The following is a 20,094-nucleotide window of genomic DNA, read 5'->3' as shown; positions in this document are numbered from 1 at the left end:
TAAACGAGACAACCACAAAAGAGGGGGGACCCAGTATGGAAGCAGTGCCGCGCGATTCATGCAGCGTCGGTTCAGGTTCTCTTGGGTGATAATGCAGGTGCTCTGTGCGCACATAGGACGATGTAACAAGTCCCCATGGTGTTAGATGAACAAATACACAAGGTTTCCGCAACGATAAAAGGAGTCAAACCAACGGTGTTTGTTTGAACATTGTACATCCCTCAGCACATTCTATACAGAGGGTCCCGTGGGCGTTGAGCGGCTTGTGTGTGTATTGGTGATGGTGCAATAGCATCGAGCGAGGCGAGAGCGCACTGAAAGAAGAGGGGCTGTTTGGGAGGGGGGAAAGTCATTGACATCGACCGCCACTCCGCCAGTTTACATCAGCATACAGTTAGCCCTACCTACCTGTTGTTTCTGCCCTACACTTTTTACCTGTAAACAAAGTCTCGTATGTCTCTGTCTCCCACACACACATACTTACCCTAGCCTCACCTTTCTCCCATCAATCGAACCGTGCAGGACCCTCTTGCTCATCCGCCGGCTACCGCAAGGCAGATGATGAGATGTCCGGGACTACTTTTCAGGCGGATCCCACAGATGCCACGGCGCGGACGATTCTGCTCAACCAACCTCAGAACATCAAGTTCTGTGATAACCATGTCAGGTAAGATCTCACCTGGCTACAGCATCATTATCATCCACTTACTGATGCTGTGATATTATGATTGCCTACAATACAGTTTGTTGATAGTTTTAGGAATTAGTTTTCTTATTTACATTTTGTTTTAGTTAAATAGTTTTTGTGATTGCCCAATGGTCTTATTATTGATAAGCTATAGGAGATAATGGGCCATTTATGGAACAGTAAATTATGGTTGTACGTTATAATCAATTATGTATTAAATGACCTCCAATGATTGGAGAAAGGCATCATAGGGTTGTTGTTTTAGGACTCCCCTGTTAGTGCCAGTCTGAGGAAAGTGCTTCACATGAACATTTAGGCTACTGTCATGTGACTGATATTAGCATTTTTTTTGCGCATCATATCAAAACATCTATAAGGTTTTTTGTTGAGCTTCACAATCAATTTAAGATATTTTCAGTTGATTTGGACATGATCGGTCCCATGACTTGAATGGGATTTGTGCCACAAATGCTAAATTGTTAGCATGTGGAAACAGTGCCTGGGAAACTAAACCAAAGCATGGATTTATGTCATACCTTGTCCATAGACTACTTACAGGGTAAGGAAACCAATGTGTCATTTTGTAATTTGGGTGAACTATTCCTTTAATCAATAATGACTAATGTATTTTTAAAGCAGGCACTGAAAGCAAAGTAACTACAGAGAGTTAATAGAAGTGCCTCAGGTGGTAATGGGAGACATGTAGTAGTCTAGCATGAAATAGAATAGAACAAGTTCCATTCAAAGTTTGAAAGAAATTAGTTTTGCTCAGGAAAAATATCCCCAAATCTAACTAGATCTACTGTATGATCTAGGTTTGGTCACTGGTCATTTTACTCTGTGCTGTCCTGATCTACTGTATGATCTAGGTTTGGTCACTGGTCATTTTACTCTGTGCTGTCCTGATCTACTGTATGATCTAGGTTTGGTCACTGGTCATTTTACTCTGTGCTGTCCTGATCTACTGTATGATCTAGGTTTGGTCACTGGTCATTTTACTCTGTGCTGTCCTGATCTGCTGTATGATCTAGGTTTGGTCACTGGTCATTTTACTCTGTGCTGTCCTGATCTGCTGTATGATCTAGGTTTGGTCACTGGTCATTTTACTCTGTGCTGTCCTGATCTGCTGTATGATCTAGGTTTGGTCACTGGTCATTTTACTCTGTGCTGTCCTGATCTGCTGTATGATCTAGGTTTGGTCACTGGTCATTTTACTCTGTGCTGTCCTGATCTACTGTATGATCTAGGTTTGGTCACTGGTCATTTTACTCTGTGCTGTCCTGATCTACTGTATGATCTAGGTTTGGTCACTGGTCATTTTACTCTGTGCTGTCCTGATCTACTGTATGATCTAGGTTTGGTCACTGGTCATTTTACTCTGTGCTGTCCTGATCTGCTGTATGATCTAGGTTTGGTCACTGGTCATTTTACTCTGTGCTGTCCTGATCTGCTGTATGATCTAGGTTTGGTCACTGGTCATTTTACTCTGTGCTGTCCTGATCTACTGTATGATCTAGGTTTGGTCACTGGTCATTTTACTCTGTGCTGTCCTGATCTACTGTATGATCTAGGTTTGGTCACTGGTCATTTTACTCTGTGCTGTCCTGATCTACTGTATGATCTAGGTTTGGTCACTGGTCATTTTACTCTGTGCTGTCCTGATCTACTGTATGATCTAGGTTTGGTCACTGGTCATTTTACTCTGTGCTGTCCTGATCAGATGAAGCAAACAACCTTCTCACACTACATTTTAAAATGGATACTCATTCCTTCAATTCAGGAAGTACACTGAAATTACAATTATCTTCAATGCTTTTCAATGAGGAAAAATTGGAATTGGAATTTGGCTTACTTTCTGAATTGCCTGGGATTGAAATAGTTCCCAACCCTGGTAAGCAGGGGATCTGGCCTTAAATCCAGTCTCTAAAGTGACAACATTCACAACCAGTTGGTTCATGATTTGGTGTGTGGCTATCTCTCTGAGCAGGGTTCTGGGTAGGGCCCAAACGGAATCTTCATTTGTGTGGAATCTCTTTTACAAACACCCTCCCAGCTGTCGGCTGCATATTCCATGGTGACGACAACACTGGAGCTATACATGTTGAGTCGTATAGCTTTGCAGACCAATGTATTGTTTACATTTGTTATTACCCCTCAATGTATTTATGTTGGTTTGAGGAGATAGGGTTGAGTTCAGTGGTGTGCAGCAATGTCGGAATGTTCAAATAGAAATACAATTTCTAGAATAGTTATGTAGAATAGGAAATCATGTTGGCTCTATATGCCCTACAACTCTATCTGGAACATTTAGGAGACTACGCCCTCCTGAACAATACCCTGCCACCTATTGAATCCATCAGGTCCTAGTTACGTGGGGCAATCGGCAAACACACCTCACCGATCTGTCTTTACCATCAGGAGATTCAATTCTGCTCTGAAAGGGGCCTATTTCAGGTCCGTTAATGAGATTAAGGTGGGCCTTCGTCAAATTGTCTCATTGGATCACCAGGCCTTTTACTGGCCTGTGATTGGCCAGTCTGGATCTGGAGCCATGCCCTGTGTATGTCTGTGTTTTAGGGCTTTACTGGTCCTATTGATTACTCTGAGATGAAATTCCTATAGCTCTTATCCCCTCACCTCTTCTGTTTTCCTCTTCCACCTCTTCTCTGCCTTCACTACACGTTTTATTCACAGCCCTGTGTCTCTGTGTCCCTGTGTCCCTGTCTCCCTGTCTCCCTGTCTCCCTGTGTGTCCCTGTCTCTCTGTGTCCCTGTGTCTCTGTGTCAAATCAAATCAAATTGTATTTGTCACATGCGCCGAATACAACAGGTGAAGACCTTACAGTGAAATGCTTATTTACAAGCTCTTAACCAACAATGTTTAAGAAGTTTAAAAAAAATAAAATAGATAAGTAGAAAATAAAATGAACAAATAATTAAACAGCAGCAGTAAAATAACAATAGCGAGTCAATGTGCGGGGGCACCGGTTAGTCCAGGTAATTGAGGTATTATGTACATGTGTCCATGTGTATCTGTGTCCCTGTGTATCTGTGTCCCTGTGTATCTGTGTCCTTTTGTCCCTGTGCATGAGTGAAAGTCTCCTCCACCTGTTAATCAGCCGCCACAGCAACACAACCACCATTAACACATACGTGGCGTAGATGTTGTCTAGACACAGCTCTAGGATCAGATTAAACTCGACAGTTTCCTAACCTTAACCATTGGGGAAGAAATGTAAAAACAGACCATACATCAGTCTCTAGGCACAATTGTAACTCATTAACAAACACAGTAACCACAGTGACACTCAGACAACCACCATAGATCTGTTACATCTCAATATACTGTATTTACCACAACCATAAACTGCCCTGATAGCATCACAGAAATGACATGGCCACATTATCAACAAACACTTTTTCCTGTCTGTACAGCGAACATTAGCAACCAACTCATTTGTGACAGAACTTGTGTGTGAGTGTGTATCATTTGTCTGTTAGGTTAGATATAAGCAGCTTTAACGTGTGAATCAGATGTGTTTATCTCAACACACTGAGGTACCAGAAGAAGGGGTGTGTATCTGGGTCAGCAGCTGCTGTTTTGTCTGCTATTTGATGTCCTGCTCTTTGTGTGTGACTGTGGGCTCATCTCCAAGGAGATTTACATGTGATGGAGGATTTAGATACTCTCTTACACACACACACACACAAATGCGCACACACAAACGTACACACAAACACACCCTTGACTTAGCTATATTGGCCAGGATAACGACGGACCCTGAAGGGAAGGCTGGTAGTTATTTTTGTCTCTCAAAAAGCTCTTACAGCTGCTGGCTATTGTCAATGCTAATAATTGCTGTTGCCTGAGCAATACAGGTGATTGACAAGGTGAGCCTCCCAAGGCCTCATACACCCTATTTAGGAGGTTTGGTCTGAGTGTGTGTGTATATATATATATATATATATGTATATATATATATATATATATATATATATATATATATATATATAGCTTTGAACAGTGAGGTTCGATCCATTTGCAGGAGTGTGAAGTTGTGCAGCCCATAATAGATCCTTGGTAACACTTTACTTGACACCCAGCGCCATAACATGTTATGCCACGGTCATAACCATGTCATAATGTGTCATAACAGCTGACATAACTTGTCATAACCTGTCAGAAATGGTCAAAACACTGTCATGACCCATATATTTACACCTGTGACATATTGTGTTATGGATGGTTATGACACCTGCATTTATTCCAATGTGTTTTTTCCCTGCCAAGAAGTTTCCTTTCGCTTGAAAGTTTGTTTCTTAAGTCCTTGGTTGTTGTAATTAATTCTTTACGGTCATGTTTTTTTCCATCATATTTTAAATAACTTGTATAAAATACTCTTTATGGCACTGTCATAAAGCATTACGACCATCCTGTGTCACTTAACTTGGACTAAGAAAATACACTTCATCATTTGTCTGTTAGATTAGATAAAAGCAGCTTTAACGTGTGGGTCAGATGTGCTTATCTCAACACACTGTGGTACCAGAAGAAGGGGTGTGTGCTTGCACGTGTGTGTGTATCCGGTTCAGCTGTTGCGTCTGCTATTTGATATCCTGGTCTTTGTGTGTGTGACTGTGGGCTCGTTGCAGGGAGACCATTTTTTTAAGGGCCACGCCGAGAAAAAGCCTTTTCCAGACCGCCAGAGACGGCCCGATGAGGCGGTGGAGGTCTGTGGGCTTGGGGTATTCTCACATTTCAGAACATGTTATATAACATGAACATACTGTTGACACATAGGCTATGGTGTAATGGAAGGTTTTGTCTTGTGTGGTAGGTTTTGTGGCTTTTGACACTCTTATGTAGGTGTCATAACCAGCCATAAAAATATGTCCAACAGGTCTAAATGTGTGTCGTGACAGTGTTATAGCCATATTATGACAGGTTGTCAGCTGTTATGACATGGTTATAATGCTGGGTATAGTAATGTGCTACCTGATCCGGTAATGTTTTCTGCCTGTAACCGGAATTTCTAGTTGAACAGAAAGAAGAGCAGTCGTTGAAAACACAGATCACAATCATTTCAGTTCAATTGCAAGTTGCAACATGCAGCTCCTGGAGACGGGCCTTTTTATATTCTAACCAGACACATCGGCCTGAGAGGATTGTACCAAGTCAAAACAGAAGGCACTGACTTTGCCAGCTGCTACAGAATCACACAGTGTTCATATTGTCATCACCACTATAAGAATCACAGTGTCCTCGGCCCTTACACCTTCAGTAGCTCTCACGTCATTCACTGTTAAACCTTACGAGAACAATCCAGAACATCCAATCCAGAACATCCAATCCAGAACATCCAATCCAGAACATCCAATCCAGAACATCCAATCCAGAACATCCAATCCAGAACATCCAGAACAGGTCTAGTGACCATCACAAATAGAACACTGGAAATCATGTGCATTACAGAAAAGGGAAAACATAAATATGCTAATCATTGTGTTAATTACTATTAACTGAATATTAACTTTATTAATCTTAAATAATCCCGTTTCACAGCCATAGGACATTTTGAGTCTAATTGTGTTGTCTCTGTAATGGGGTTTCATGTGCATCGATCATTTTAGTGGAGATTTCTGAAGAATGTTTTGAAGAAGGGATTTAAACTCTAGTGACTGGCTCTGTGTTACCCTGGAGAACACCGAGAAAGTTTTCGAAAAAGAAAATCAAACTCCCTATTTTTGTCTACAGTATACACACAGCCCACGGGGGATTACTTTTTTGGTGTGCGTATTTGTATTTCATTACCGTGGTGACTAACCCTGTGTCGTACATGTATCCCTCCTCCTTCTCCTCCTCAGTACCACTAAGTACGGGGTGCTCACCTTCTTGCCTCGTTTCTTGTACGAGCAGATCCGCCGGGCCGCCAACGCCTTCTTCCTCTTCATCGCCCTGATGCAGGTAGGCCACGCCCAGTACAGGTGGTTTACTCTGGAGGGAGCAGCGCTGTAGAGCATTCACATAGAAGTGTGTTGTCAAGACAACATATGATTCTCTGTGGAGTAGAACTATGAAACAAATCAGCTCTATCCATTACATTTCTATCTGTAACCTGCACTGACGACCTGACCGTGTCTAAACAAACCGTCAGCGTTTCCTCAACATTGTCTCTGCGTTCTTCCTCAGCAAATCCCTGATGTGTCTCCTACGGGTCGCTACACCACCCTGGTACCGCTCATCTTCATCCTCACTGTGGCCGGGATCAAAGAGATCATAGAGGATTATGTAAGTAGGACGGTCACAGGTCAGCAGTCACAGGTCAGCGGTCACAGGTCAGCGGTCACAGGTCAGCGGTCACAGGTCAGCGGTCACAGGTCAGCGGTCACAGGTCAGCGGTCACAGGTCAGCAGTCACAGGTCAGCAGTCACAGGTCAGCAGTCACAGGTCAGCAGTCACAGGTCAACTCCTCCGCTGTGGAACAACACCCTGCAGAGTTTATAAATCTCCCCCTCTGTTCCAAAACAATTGCTTAGCCAGCACAGTGCCGTTCTTGTGCATCTAATGTGACAGAAAAAGGGAGGGAGACTGGTAAGGCGCTAACACCCCCCCTCTGTCTCTTTACAGCAAAGACACAAAGCAGACAACACAGTCAACAAGAAAAAGACCACAGGTATTGGACATGTGTGAACCCGTGCTGGTCCGTTTCATGAGGGAATTCCATGTAGCTTAAGGGAATAGACAGTTGTGTTTTAGGAAAGAGCAGCAGTATATGACGTGTTTAGGCTAACAGCTCTGTTGTCATTGTGTCTCAGTTCTGAGGAACGGAGCCTGGCAGACCATCATATGGAAACAGGTACTATTACCCTCATCCTGTCAACAGCCTGTCTGACTAGAGGTTACATATGGAGCCCACACTTTCCACAACACACCACCTGAACATGGGAAAAGTCCTAACTCTAGTTGCAGCCTGTAACTAGGGCCCAGAGTTTTTCCTCATCAGGTGATATGGTGATATTCTGTACCTCTCCAGAATGTTCTCTGGCATCTTTCTCCATGTTGTTGAGTATCCTTTGTATCTCATGCTGAGCAGCTTGCTCTGACTGAGGGACACGTCAGACTTTAACATCCACAGTAAAGCTACTTGCTGCTCACTGTCACTTTCTTTCTCCCTCTCTCTCCCTCCCTCTCTCTCCCTCCCTCTCTTCCTCCACCACCATCCCTCTCTCCACCCTCCCTCTCCCCACCCTCCCTCTCTCTACCCTCCCTCTCTCTACCCTCCCTCTCCCCACCATCCCTCTCTCTACCCTCCCTCTCTCTACCCTCCCTCTCTCCACCCTCCCTCTCCCCACCCTCCCTCTCCCCACCCTCCCTCTCTCTACCCTCCCTCTCTCTACCCTCCCTCTCTCTACCCTCCCTCTCTCTACCCTCCCTCTCTCTACCCTCCCTCTCTCTACCCTCCCTCTCCCCACCATCCCTCTCTCTACCCTCCCTCTCTCTACCCCTCCCTCTCTCTACCCTCCCTCTCTCTACCCTCCCTCTCTCTACCCTCCCTCTCCCCACCCTCCCTCTCTCTACCCTCCCTCTCTCTACCCCTCCCTCTCTCTACCCTCCCTCTCTCTAACCCTCCCTCTCCCCACCCTCCCTCTCTCTACCCTCCCTCTCTCTACCCTCCCTCTCCCCACCCTCCTCTCTCTACCCTCCCTCTCTCTACCCTCCCTCTCTCTACCCTCCCTCTCCCCACCCTCCCTCTCTCTACCCTCCCTCTCTCTACCCTCCCTCTCTCTACCCTCCCTCTCTCTACCCTCCCTCTCTCTACCCTCCCTCTCTCTACCCTCCCTCTCCCCACCCTCCCTCTCTCTACCCTCCCTCTCTCTACCCTCCCTCTCCCCACCCTCCCTCTCTCTACCCTCCCTCTCTCTACCCTCCCTCTCTCTACCCTCCCTCTCTCTACCCTCCCTCTCTCTACCCTCCCTCTCCCCACCCTCCCTCTCTCTACCCTCCCTCTCTCTACCATCCCTCTCTCTACCTCCCTCTCTCTACCCTCCCTCTCTCCACCATCCCTCTCTCTACCCTCCCTCTCTCTACCCTCCCTCTCTCCACCCTCCCTCTCCCCACCCTCCCTCTCTCTACCCTCCCTCTCTCTACCATCCCTCTCTCTACCCTCCCTCTCTCTACCCTCCCTCTCTCCACCATCCCTCTCTCTACCCTCCCTCTCTCTACCCTCCCTCTCTCTACCCTCCCTCTCTCTACCCTCCCTCTCCTCCCTCTCTACCCTCCCTCTCTCTACCCTCCCTCTCTCTACCCTCCCTCTCCCCTCCCTCTCCCCACCCTCCCTCTCTCTACCCTCCCTCTCTCTACCATCCCTCTCTCTACCCTCCCTCTCTCTACCCTCCCTCTCTCCACCATCCCTCTCTCTACCCTCCCTCTCTCTACCCTCCCTCTCTCCACCCTCCCTCTCCCCACCCTCCCTCTCCCCACCCTCCCTCTCTCTACCCTCCCTCTCTCTACCATCCCTCTCTCTACCCTCCCTCTCTCCACCATCCCTCTCTCTACCCTCCCTCTCTCTACCCTCCCTCTCTCTACCCTCCCTCTCTCTACCCTCCCTCTCTCTACCCTCCCTCTCTCTACCCTCCCTCTCTCTCCCTCCCTCTCTTCCTCCACCACCATCCCTCTCTCCCTCCCTCTCTCTACCCTCCCTCTCTCTACCCTCCCTCTCTCCACCATCCCTCTCTCTCCCTCCCTCCCTCTCCCCACCCTCCCTCTCTTCCTCCACCACCATCCCTCTCTCCCTCCCTCTCCCTCCCTCTCTCTACCCTCCCTCTCTCCACCATCCCTCTCTCTCCCTCCCTCTCTCTCCCTCCCTCTCTCCCTCCACCACCATCCCCCTCTCTCCACCATCCCTCTCCCTCTCTCCCTCCACCACCATCCCTCTCTCTCCCTCCCTCTCTCTCCCTCCCTCTCCCCACCCTCCCTCTCTTCCTCCACCACCATCCCTCTCTCCCTCCCTCCCTCTCTCCACCATCCCTCTCTCCACCATCCCTCTCTCCCTCCCTCTCTCTCCCTCCCTCTCTCCCTCCACCACCATCCCCCTCTCTCCACCATCCCTCTCCCTCTCTCCCTCCACCACCATCCCTCTCTCTCCCTCCACCACCATCCCTCTCTCTCCCTCCACCACCATCCCCCTCTCTCTCTCCACCACATCCCCTTCTCTCCCTCCACCACATCCCCCTCTCTCCCTCTACCACATCCCCCTCTCTCCCTCTACCACATCCCCCTCTCTCCCTCCACCACATCCCCCTCTCTCCCTCCACCACATCCCCTTCTCTCCCTCCACCACCACCCCCCTCTCTCTCCCCCTCCACCACATCCCTCTCTCTCCCTCCACCACATCCCCTTCTCTCCCTCCACCACATCCCCCTTCTCTCCCTCCACCACATCCCCCTCTCTCCCTCCACCACATCCCCCTCTCTCCCTCCACCACCATCCCCCTCTCTTTCCCTCCACCACCACCCTCTCTCTCCCTCCACCACCATCCCTCCCTCTCCCTCCACCACCATCCCTCCCTCTCCCTCCACCACATCCCCTCTCTCCCTCCACCACATCCCCCTCTCTCCCTCCACCACATCCCCCTCTCTCCCTCCACCACCACCCTCCCTCTCCCTCCACCACATCCCCCTCTCTCCCTCCACCACATCCCCTTCTCTCCCTCCACCACCACCCCCCTCTCTCTCCCCCTCCACCACATCCCTCTCTCTCCCTCCACCACATCCCCTTCTCTCCCTCCACCACATCCCCCTTCTCTCCCTCCACCACATCCCCCTCTCTCCCTCCACCACATCCCCCTCTCTCCCTCCACCACCATCCCCCTCTCTTTCCCTCCACCACCACCCTCTCTCTCCCTCCACCACCATCCCTCCCTCTCCCTCCACCACCATCCCTCCCTCTCCCTCCACCACCATCCCTCCCTCTCCCTCCACCACATCCCCCTCTCTCCCTCCACCACATCCCCTCTTTCCCTCCACCACCATCCCTCCCTCTCCCTCCACCACCATCCCTCCCTCTCCCTCCACCACCACCACCCCCCCCTCTCTCCCTCCACCCCCCCCCCCCCCCCTCTCTCCCTCCACCACCCCCCCTCTCTCCCTCCACCACATCCCCCTCTCTCCCTCCACCACATCCCCCTCTCTCCCTCCACCACCATCCCTCTCTTTCCCTCCACCACCATCCCCCTCTCTCCCTCCACCACATCCCTCTCTTTCCCTCCACCACATCCCCCTCTCTCCCTCCACCACATCCCCCTCTCTCCTCCACCACATCCCCCTCTCTCCCTCCACCACCATCCCTCTCTCTCCCTCCACCACCATCCCTCTCTCTCCCTCCACCACCACCCTCCCTCTCCCTCCACCACCACCCTCCCTCTCCCTCCACCACATCCCCCTCTCTCCCTCCACCACCATCCCTCTCTCTCTCTCCCTCCACCACATCCCTCTCTCCCTCCACCACCATCCCTCCCTCTCCCTCCACCCTCTCTTTCCCTCCACCACCATCCCTCTCTTTCCCTCCACCACCATCCCCCTCTCTCCCTCCACCACCATCCCCCTCTCTCCCTCCACCACCATCCCCCTCTCTCTCCCTCCACCATTTCTCACCCTCCACCATCTCTCTCCCTCCACCACCATCCCTCTCTCTCCCTCCACCACCATCCCTCTCTTTCCCTCCACCACCATCCCCCTCTCTTCCTCCACCACCATCCCTCCCTCTCCCTCCACCCTCTCTTTCCCTCCACCATCTCTCTCCCTCCACCACCATCCCTCTCTTTCCCTCCACCACCATCCCCCTCTCTTCCTCCACCACCATCCCCCCCTCTCTCTCCCTCCACCACCATCCCCCTCTCTCCCTCCACCACATCCCTCTCTTTCCCTCCACCACCATCCCCCTCTCTCTCCCTCCACCACCATCCCCCCCTCTCTCTCCCTCCACCACCATCCCTCTCTCTTTCTATTCCCCTGACTTTATCTTGCATCTCTCTCTCTCTCTCTTCCCCCATCCATTTCCAATGTCATTCTGACCTCATGCTGTTGCATTGCTGCGTCCTGGCCACAAGGTGGCAGTAGGAGACATAGTGAAGGTGACCAATGGGCAGCATCTTCCAGCTGACATGGTCATAGTGTCCTCCAGGTTGGTTTGCGGTCTTGTGTTTTTGTGTGGTCAGTGTTAGTTAAAGTAGTGTTTGATCAGTATTGTCAGACTAGTAATAGGGGAGGCATTGAGGGTTGTCAACATTTAGTTTGATCAATGATTCAATATTGTTATTTGACTATTGCATAGATGAATGTTGTGGTAAAGTTGGACTCCATCTCTCTCCACAGTGAGCCTCAGGCCATGTGTTATACTGAAACCTCCAACCTGGACGGAGAAACCAACCTGAAGATCAGACAGGTGGGACGCGTGCTGAATCACCCCAACGCTGTGCTTTATCAACCTCCGGCGGAGCTGGTGCTGTGTGTGTGTGTGTGTGTTTGTGTTCGTGTGTACCTGCTCTAACAAGGTGTGTGTGTATTTCAGGGTCTCCCTCTCACAGCTGGTCTCCAGTCTCTGGAGGAGCTGATGGGTCTCTCTGGCCGTCTGGAGTGTGAAGAGCCCAACAGACACCTGTATGACTTCACTGGGACCCTACGGCTGGACAACCAAAAGTACTGATCTCTCTCTCTCTCTCTGTCTCTCTCTCTGTCTCTCTCTCTGTCTCTCTCTGTCTCTCTCTGTCTCTCTCTGTCTCTCTCTGTCTCTCTCTGTCTCTCTCTCTGTCTCTCTCTCTCTCTCTGTGTGTGTTTTAAAGAATTCTGTTATTTTCTTGACAATTTTAATGCTGCACGTTTTGCCAGTATACACTGATTTTATTATGTCATATGTTTTACCCCCTACACCACTTTCAATAACTTTGTAGAACAGTCCTGTATGCCAAATAAAATCAAATGCTTTTTGGAAGTCGATAAAGCAAGCGTACATTTTGGTATTATTTTGGTGTACATGTTTATCTATCAGGGTGTGTAGGGTGTAAATATGATCGGTCGTGCGATGTTTTGGTATAAATCCAAATCCAATTTGGCTTTTACTCAAGACATTGTGCTTATTAAGGAAGTTCAGAACTCTTACATTTATAATACTACAGAAACTTCCCATGGTTACTGTTCACACAAATGCCTCTAATTGTTTCATGCTGACCAGACTACTCGCACGCGTGCGTTCGCCATCGCGAGCATGTTGATTTTATCCACCCACACCAGGGTGGGGACAGGTCATTTGGGGACAGGTCAAAAAGCATTAAACATTTATGGCAAATAAGCTAGCTCATTTGTCCTGGTATATAAACATTGGGCTATTTTACCTGAAAAGCACAAGGTCCTCTACTCTGACAATGAATCCACAGATAAAAGGGTAAAAGTTTGTTTTGAGTAATATCTCCTCCTTCAGGCTTCTTCTTCTTCTTCTTTGGACTTTATATGGCGGTTGGCAACTAACTTTTTAAGGTGCATTACCACAACCAACTAGACACGTGGGTATATGCTCCTAAAAACCAATGAGGAGATGGGAGAGGCGGGACTTGCAGCACATCAAGCGTCACAAATATAACCAAGTTCTATTTTAGCGCCTGGGGCTTCTTGGTGGTGCAGTGGTCTGGTAGGGGTCTCTGGGTGGTCCTCTGTCCAGTACAGCATGGGGTGTTTGTCTACCAAGTGCCACGTCCTTTAGAAACTTGGCAAACATCCCTACTGTCTGCTTCCTCGGGTGGGAGTGGTCGTGCAGATGCTCTGGGGTGATTGTTGGGTGGTGAGCAATGTACACGTTCGTGAGTAGGCCACACCCTCTGGTGATGTCAGCGTTGACCTTCTGAATGGTACGGGGATGAAAGTCTTTACGGGGCAGCAGAGTGGAGAGGGTGACGTGGGAGCTGGGGAACCACTCAGAGGCCCTCTCTGCTACTCTGTTGACCAGGCTGCCTACTCTCTCCTGCTCCTCTCGAAGGTTGTTGGTGCCGGTGTGAATAATAATGTGGCCTGGTGTGCCAAAGTCAGGCTGGGACAGGATGTGGATGCAGGATCCTGCATTTTTGGGCACCATATTTTGGACACCTTGTGGTGGGGGAAGAGTTTATCCTCTTGGATTAATTTCCCATTTGAGTCAATGAGGATGGCCCCCTCAGTGGGTTTTACCAGAGTAGTGGGTTTACGGTTGGGGCTTGGTCTGGGGCTGGGGTACACAGGGTCTGGGTACAGTGAGGGGTGTGTCTGGGGCTGGGGTACACAGGGTCTGGGTACAGTGAGGGGTGTGTCTGGGGCTGGGGTACACAGGGTCTGGGTACAGTGAGGGGTGTGTCTGGGGTACACAGGGTCTGGGTACAGTGAGGGGTGTGTCTGGGGCTGGGGTACACAGGGTCTGGGTATAGTGAGGGGTGTGTCTGGGGCTGGGGTACACAGGGTCTGGGTACAGTGAGGGGTGTGTCTGGGGCTGGGGTACACAGGGTCTGGGTACAGTGAGGGGTGTGTCTGGGGTCCCATAGAGCTTCTCTCTAGTAGGTGTCCCCATGTGAGCCTCCTTGTTGACTGGGGGTGTGGATACGGGGTGATGGGGATGGGGTTGTGGGGGGTAAGGAGTATCTCAGTCACTGCTGCTGCGTTGAATTTACTTAGCACGATTAAGTGTTTTTTTTTAACTCACACTCTGTCAATCTTTTCCTCCTGTGTTAATCTTCACTTGTACAATTTGATTACCTATATATTTCTTGCTAATTTATCTTGTTAATCTCACTCTTAACAACCAGAGGCCAGGAGCTGTTCGTCTGCGTGACTGCCTCTCTCCCTCTCTGAACACACACCTAACATAGGATTGCATCATTTTGAACCTCCACCTGCTTGTCACTGTTGTTTTCCAGTGCGGTTCCTCTGGGTCCTGACCAGGTGCTGCTGCGAGGTGCCCAGCTCAGGAACACACAATGGGTTGTGGGTATTATAGTCTACACTGGACATGACTCCAAACTGATGCAGGTGAGACATTTCAAGCCTTGAATCAAGCAAATCTAAACTGTGATACTCTAATAAAGGCTGTAGAGTTAGCTGTTCTTCCTCCATAGAGGTCGTCTGAGTTCCTGAACTCTGCCGTTTGGGTTGTTTTGTAGCTCCACACGAAGGATGTAATGATGTGGTGAATGTTCCTTCCAGAACTCCACCAAGGCCCCTCTGAAGCGTTCTAACGTGGAGCGGGTGACCAACGTTCAGATCCTGGTGCTGTTCTGCATCCTCCTGGTGATGGCGCTAGTGAGCTCTATAGGAGCCTCCATCTGGAACAAACAACACACTGAGGAGGCCTGCTGGTACCTGTCCCGCGCCGGTGAGAATACACACACAACCCTGGACACACACATGCCTCTAAGTCATTTATTCTTCTTCCATACAACTGTGTGTGTGTGTGTGTGTCTACAGGGGACATCTCCACTAACTTCTGGTATAACCTGCTGACCTTCATCATCCTCTACAACAACCTCATCCCCATCAGCCTGCTGGTCACTCTGGAGGTGGTCAAGTTCACACAGGCACTCTTCATCAACTGGGTACGCACAGACGCAGGCTCGTGTGTGTGTGTGTGTGTGTGTGTGTGTGTGTGTGTGTGTGTGTGTGTGTGTGGAGAGCGTTTGGCTGTCTTTAGATGTCTTTCATCCAACTTCTCTGTGTTTGGTGTCAGGATGTGGAGATGTACTACGCGGAGACAGACACACCCGCCATGGCTCGAACATCCAATCTCAACGAAGAACTGGGCCAGGTGAGGATGGACTCCACCAATCTTTATCCTGTTCACATCCGGGCTCAACCAATCAGAGTTGATTCCTGTTGTGAACTGCTATCCTTCCTTTATTTCCTGTCTCCCAGGTGAAGTATCTGTTTTCTGATAAGACAGGAACGCTCACCTGTAACGTCATGCACTTCAAGAAGTGTACCATCGCTGGAATCACATACGGCCACTTCCCTGACCTAGATGTTGATCGTTCCATGGAGGACTTCAGGTCAGCTTTGGCTGTGCTGTATTTTTGTTTTATGTAGTTCATGTAGATTAGTAGTGTTTTAATTCTGTCCGTCTTCTCTCTCAGCCCCCTGCCGTCCAGCAGTCTTAACACCACAGAGTTTGATGACCCCACTCTCATCCAGAACATTGAGAAGAACCACGTAGGTGTTCCCCTTCTGTCATCATAGATATTATACTGAATGAGAATGACACTGGGCTGTGTATGACTACCCTCTCTTTGTTGCTCGCTCTCCCGATCTCGCTCTCTCTCTCATTCCCTCTCTCCAGCCGACCTCTGCTCAGATCTGTGAGTTCCTGACGATGATGGCGGTGTGTCACACCGTGGTCCCAGAGAGAGAGGAGGACCAGCTTATTTACCAGGCCTCCTCGCCAGGTAGACGGCCTATCACCACGCAGCTTATACACCTAGGAGCCAATCATAACTCGGCTACTAGACAGTAGAACCAATCACATCCAAGCTACTACACCTTAGAGCCAATCGAATCAACTCAACATGTATGTGCACTGCATGTGTGTTTTCTTTCCTCAGATGAAGGAGCTCTGGTGAAAGGAGCCAAAGGTCTGGGCTTCGTTTTCACAGCAAGGACTCCTGGCTCCGTTATCATGGAAGCTGTAAGTGTGGGTTTGAGACACGGGATGAGGTGCGTCATTCTCTTCTCTGTCGAATTCTTTCTGTTTGTTTGTGTCTTTCAGAGGGGGAAGGAGAAGAGCTTTGAGTTGCTGAATGTGCTGGAGTTTTCAAGGTCAGTAAAACCACACACACACACACACACACACACACACATTCACAGACACTTAACAGTCATTCCCTTTTCTACAGTAACCGTAAGCGCATGTCTGTAGTGGTCCGAACCCCCGATGGGAAACTGCGTCTGTACTGCAAGGGAGCAGTGAGTATCCCCCAGTCATTGACCCCAGTCACAGTTCATTACCATAGTGGCATTGCTCATGTTGAAGATGAACCGGCGCGTGTTGATGATGTCATGGTGTGTGTTTCAGGATAATGTGATCTTTGAGCGTCTCACTGATGCGTCTCAGTACAAAGAGTTGACCATGGCACATCTGGAGCAGTTCGCCACCGAGGGTACGGCCTTTCTCTTTTTAAATGTGCTCCTCATATTTGTTCCTGCTGTCTTTCGTCTACGTTCTCTTACCTTTTTACCATCTTTTTCTCTGCAACATTCATTTTCCCCTTTCACTCCATTCTACATTATTACTAGTGTATTACATGTTGACCTTGTCCCCCCCCAGGTCTACGGACTCTGTGTTTTACCTATGTTGATCTGGAGGAGGGGGTATACCAGGAGTGGCTGAAGGAGTACACCAGGATTAGCACCATCATTAAAGACCGGGCCCAGAAACTAGAGGACTGTTATGAACTGCTAGAGAAGGTAAGGGTTAAGGTTGGGCTTAGCGGTTACTGATTAGCATTGCTATTGCAAAGATATATCTCTGTACTGTCTAGCATGGTAAGATAGTGACTACCCCTCACTCCATCTCCTTCAGTCAGTGTGATGGTAAGATAGTGACTACCCCTCACTCCATCCCCTTCAGTCAGTGTGTTGCTGGGTTGGTGAGTTGGTAGATAGTGACGACCCCTCACTCCATCTCCTTCAGTCAGTGTGATGGTAAGATAGTGACTACCCCTCACTCCATCCCCTTCAGTCAGTGTGTTGCTGGGTTGGTGAGTTGGTAGATAGTGACTACCCCTCACTCCATCCCCTTCAGTCAGTGTGTTGCTGGGTTGGTGAGTTGGTAGATAGTGACGACCCCTCACTCCATCCCCTTCAGTCAGTGTGTTGCTGGGTTGGTGAGTTGGTAGATAGTGACTACCCCTCACTCCATCCCCTTCAGTCAGTGTGATGCTGGGTTGGTGAGTTGGTAGATAGTGACGACCCCTCACTCCATCCCCTTCAGTCAGTGTGATGCTGGGTTGGTGAGTTGGTAGATAGTGACGACCCCTCACTCCATCCCCTTCAGTCAGTGTGATGGTGAGTTGGTAGATAGTGACTACCCCTCACTCCATCCCCTTCAGTCAGTGTGTTGCTGGGTTGGTGAGTTGGTAGATAGTGACGACCCCTCACTCCATCCCCTTCAGTCAGTGTGATGCTGGGTTGGTGAGTTGGTAGATAGTGACTACCCCTCACTCCATCCCCTTCAGTCAGTGTGTTGGTGAGTTGGTAGATAGTGACTACCCCTCACTCCATCCCCTTCAGTCAGTGTGTTGCTGGGTTGGTGAGTTGGTAGATAGTGACGACCCCTCACTCCATCCCCTTCAGTCAGTGTGTTGCTGGGTTGGTGAGTTGGTAGATAGTGACGACCCCTCACTCCATCCCCTTCAGTCAGTGTGTTGCTGGGTTGGTGAGTTGGTAGATAGTGACGACCCCTCACTCCATCCCCTTCAGTCAGTGTGTTGCTGGGTTGGTGAGTTGGTAAGATAGTGACGACCCCTCACTACCATCCCCTTCAGTCAGTGTGTTGCTGGGTTGGTGAGTTGGTAGATAGTGACTACCCCTCACTCCATCCCCTTCAGTCAGTGTGTTGCTGGGTTGGTGAGTTGGTAGATAGTGACGACCCCCTCACTCCATCCCCTTCAGTCAGTGTGTTGCTGGGTTGGTGAGTTGGTAGATAGTGACGACCCCTCACTCCATCTCCTTCAGTCAGTGTGTTGCTGGGTTGGTGAGTTGGTAGATAGTGACGACCCCTCACTCCATCCCCTTCAGTCAGTGTGTTGCTGGGTTGGTGAGTTGGTAGATAGTGACGACCCCTCACTCCATCTCCTTCAGTCAGTGTGTTGCTGGGTTGGTGAGTTGGTAGATAGTGACTACCCCTCACTCCATCCCCTTCAGTCAGTGTGTTGCTGGGTAGGTGAGTTGGTAGATAGTGACTACCCCTCACTCCATCCCCTTCAGTCAGTGTGATGGTGAGTTGGTAGATAGTGACGACCCCTCACTCCATCCCCTTCAGTCAGTGTGATGGTGAGTTGGTAGATAGTGACTACCCCCTCACTCCATCCCCTTCAGTCAGTGTGTTGCTGGGTTGGTGAGTTGGTAGATAGTGACGACCCCTCACTCCATCCCCTTCAGTCAGTGTGTTGCTGGGTTGGTGAGTTGGTAGATAGTGACGACCCCTCACTCCATCCCCTTCAGTCAGTGTGTTGCTGGGTTGGTGAGTTGGTAGATAGTGACTACCCCTCACTCCATCCCCTTCAGTCAGTGTGATGGTGAGTTGGTAGATAGTGACGACCCCTCACTCCATCCCCTTCAGCGTCAGTGTGTATGCGGGTGGGTGAAGTTATAGTGAGACCCCCATCCCTTCAAGTCAGTGTGATGCTGGGTTGGTGAGTTGGTTAGATAGTGACGACCCCTCACTCCATCCCTTCGAGTCAGTGTGATTGCTGGGGATTGGTGAGTTGGTAGAATAGTGGACATACCCCCTCACTCCATCCCCTTCATTCAGTGGTGTATTGCTGGGTTGGTGAGTTGGTAGATAGTGACGACCCCTCACTCCATCCCCTTCAGTCAGTGTGTTGCTGGGTTGGTGAGTTGGTAGATAGTGACGACCCCTCACTCCATCCCCTTCAGTCAGTGTGTTGCTGGGTTGGTGAGTTGGTAGATAGTGACGACCCCATCACTCCCATCCCCTTTCAGTCAGTGTGTTGCTGGGTTGGTGAGTTGGTAGATAGTGACGACCCCTCACTCCATCCCCTTCAGTCAGTGTGTTTGCTGGGTTGGTGAGTTGGTACATAGTGACGACCCCTCACTCCATCCCCTTCAGTCAGTGTGTTGCTGGGTTGGTGAGTTTGTAGATAGTGACTACCCCCTCACTCCATCCCCTTCAGTCAGTGTGTTGCTGGGTTGGTGAGTTGGTAGATAGTGACGACCCCTCAACTCCATCCCCTTCAGTCAGTGTGTTGCTGGGTTGGTGAGTTGGTAGATAGTGACGACCCCTCACTCCATCCCCTTCAGTCAGTGGTGTTGCTGGGTTGGTGAGTTGGGTAGATAGTGACGACCCCTCACTCCATCCCCTTCAGTCAGTGGGTTGCTGGTTGGTGAGTTGGTAGAGTAGTGACGACCCCTCACTCCATCCCCTTCAGTCAGGTGTGTTGCTGGGTTGGTGAGTTGGTAGATAGTGAACGACCCCTCACTCCATCCCTTCAGTCAGTGGTGTTGCTGGGTTGGTGAGTTGGTAGATTAGTGACGACCCCTCACTCCATCCCCTTCAGTCAGTGTGTATGCTGGGTTGGTGAGTTGGTAGATAGTGACGACCCCTCACTCCATCCCCTTCAGTCAGTGTGTTGCTGGGTTGGTGAGTTGGTAGATAGTGAC

General features: G+C 49.7%; 1 protein-coding gene across 3 annotated transcripts in view; it reads left to right on the top strand.

The window, feature by feature from the left end:
* Positions 1 to 20,094, top strand: part of LOC115195482 (phospholipid-transporting ATPase IB) — a 102,329-nt gene that overhangs the window by 17,340 nt on the left and 64,895 nt on the right. For 2 of the 3 annotated variants that reach the window (XM_029755365.1, XM_029755366.1), the window contains exons 2-21: positions 523 to 667; positions 6,553 to 6,652; positions 6,878 to 6,976; positions 7,316 to 7,361; positions 7,504 to 7,544; positions 11,796 to 11,869; positions 12,061 to 12,130; positions 12,257 to 12,384; positions 14,622 to 14,733; positions 14,908 to 15,076; positions 15,169 to 15,296; positions 15,428 to 15,505; positions 15,613 to 15,746; positions 15,831 to 15,906; positions 16,034 to 16,139; positions 16,296 to 16,378; positions 16,460 to 16,509; positions 16,587 to 16,656; positions 16,766 to 16,850; positions 17,018 to 17,157. In XM_029755365.1, the coding sequence (XP_029611225.1) occupies positions 523 to 667; positions 6,553 to 6,652; positions 6,878 to 6,976; positions 7,316 to 7,361; positions 7,504 to 7,544; positions 11,796 to 11,869; positions 12,061 to 12,130; positions 12,257 to 12,384; positions 14,622 to 14,733; positions 14,908 to 15,076; positions 15,169 to 15,296; positions 15,428 to 15,505; positions 15,613 to 15,746; positions 15,831 to 15,906; positions 16,034 to 16,139; positions 16,296 to 16,378; positions 16,460 to 16,509; positions 16,587 to 16,656; positions 16,766 to 16,850; positions 17,018 to 17,157 (1,934 nt within the window). Of the gene's footprint in view, positions 1 to 522; positions 668 to 6,552; positions 6,653 to 6,877; positions 6,977 to 7,315; positions 7,362 to 7,503; positions 7,545 to 11,795; positions 11,870 to 12,060; positions 12,131 to 12,256; positions 12,385 to 14,621; positions 14,734 to 14,907; positions 15,077 to 15,168; positions 15,297 to 15,427; positions 15,506 to 15,612; positions 15,747 to 15,830; positions 15,907 to 16,033; positions 16,140 to 16,295; positions 16,379 to 16,459; positions 16,510 to 16,586; positions 16,657 to 16,765; positions 16,851 to 17,017; positions 17,158 to 20,094 lie in introns of those variants that run through there. The other variant, XM_029755367.1, reaches the window with a different exon arrangement.

Source organism: Salmo trutta, chromosome 6 (assembly GCF_901001165.1).
Source record: "Salmo trutta chromosome 6, fSalTru1.1, whole genome shotgun sequence".
Taxonomy (NCBI): domain Eukaryota; kingdom Metazoa; phylum Chordata; class Actinopteri; order Salmoniformes; family Salmonidae; genus Salmo; species Salmo trutta.
Note: the sequence above shows the minus strand (reverse complement) of the source record. Positions and strands in the feature narration are given on the sequence as shown.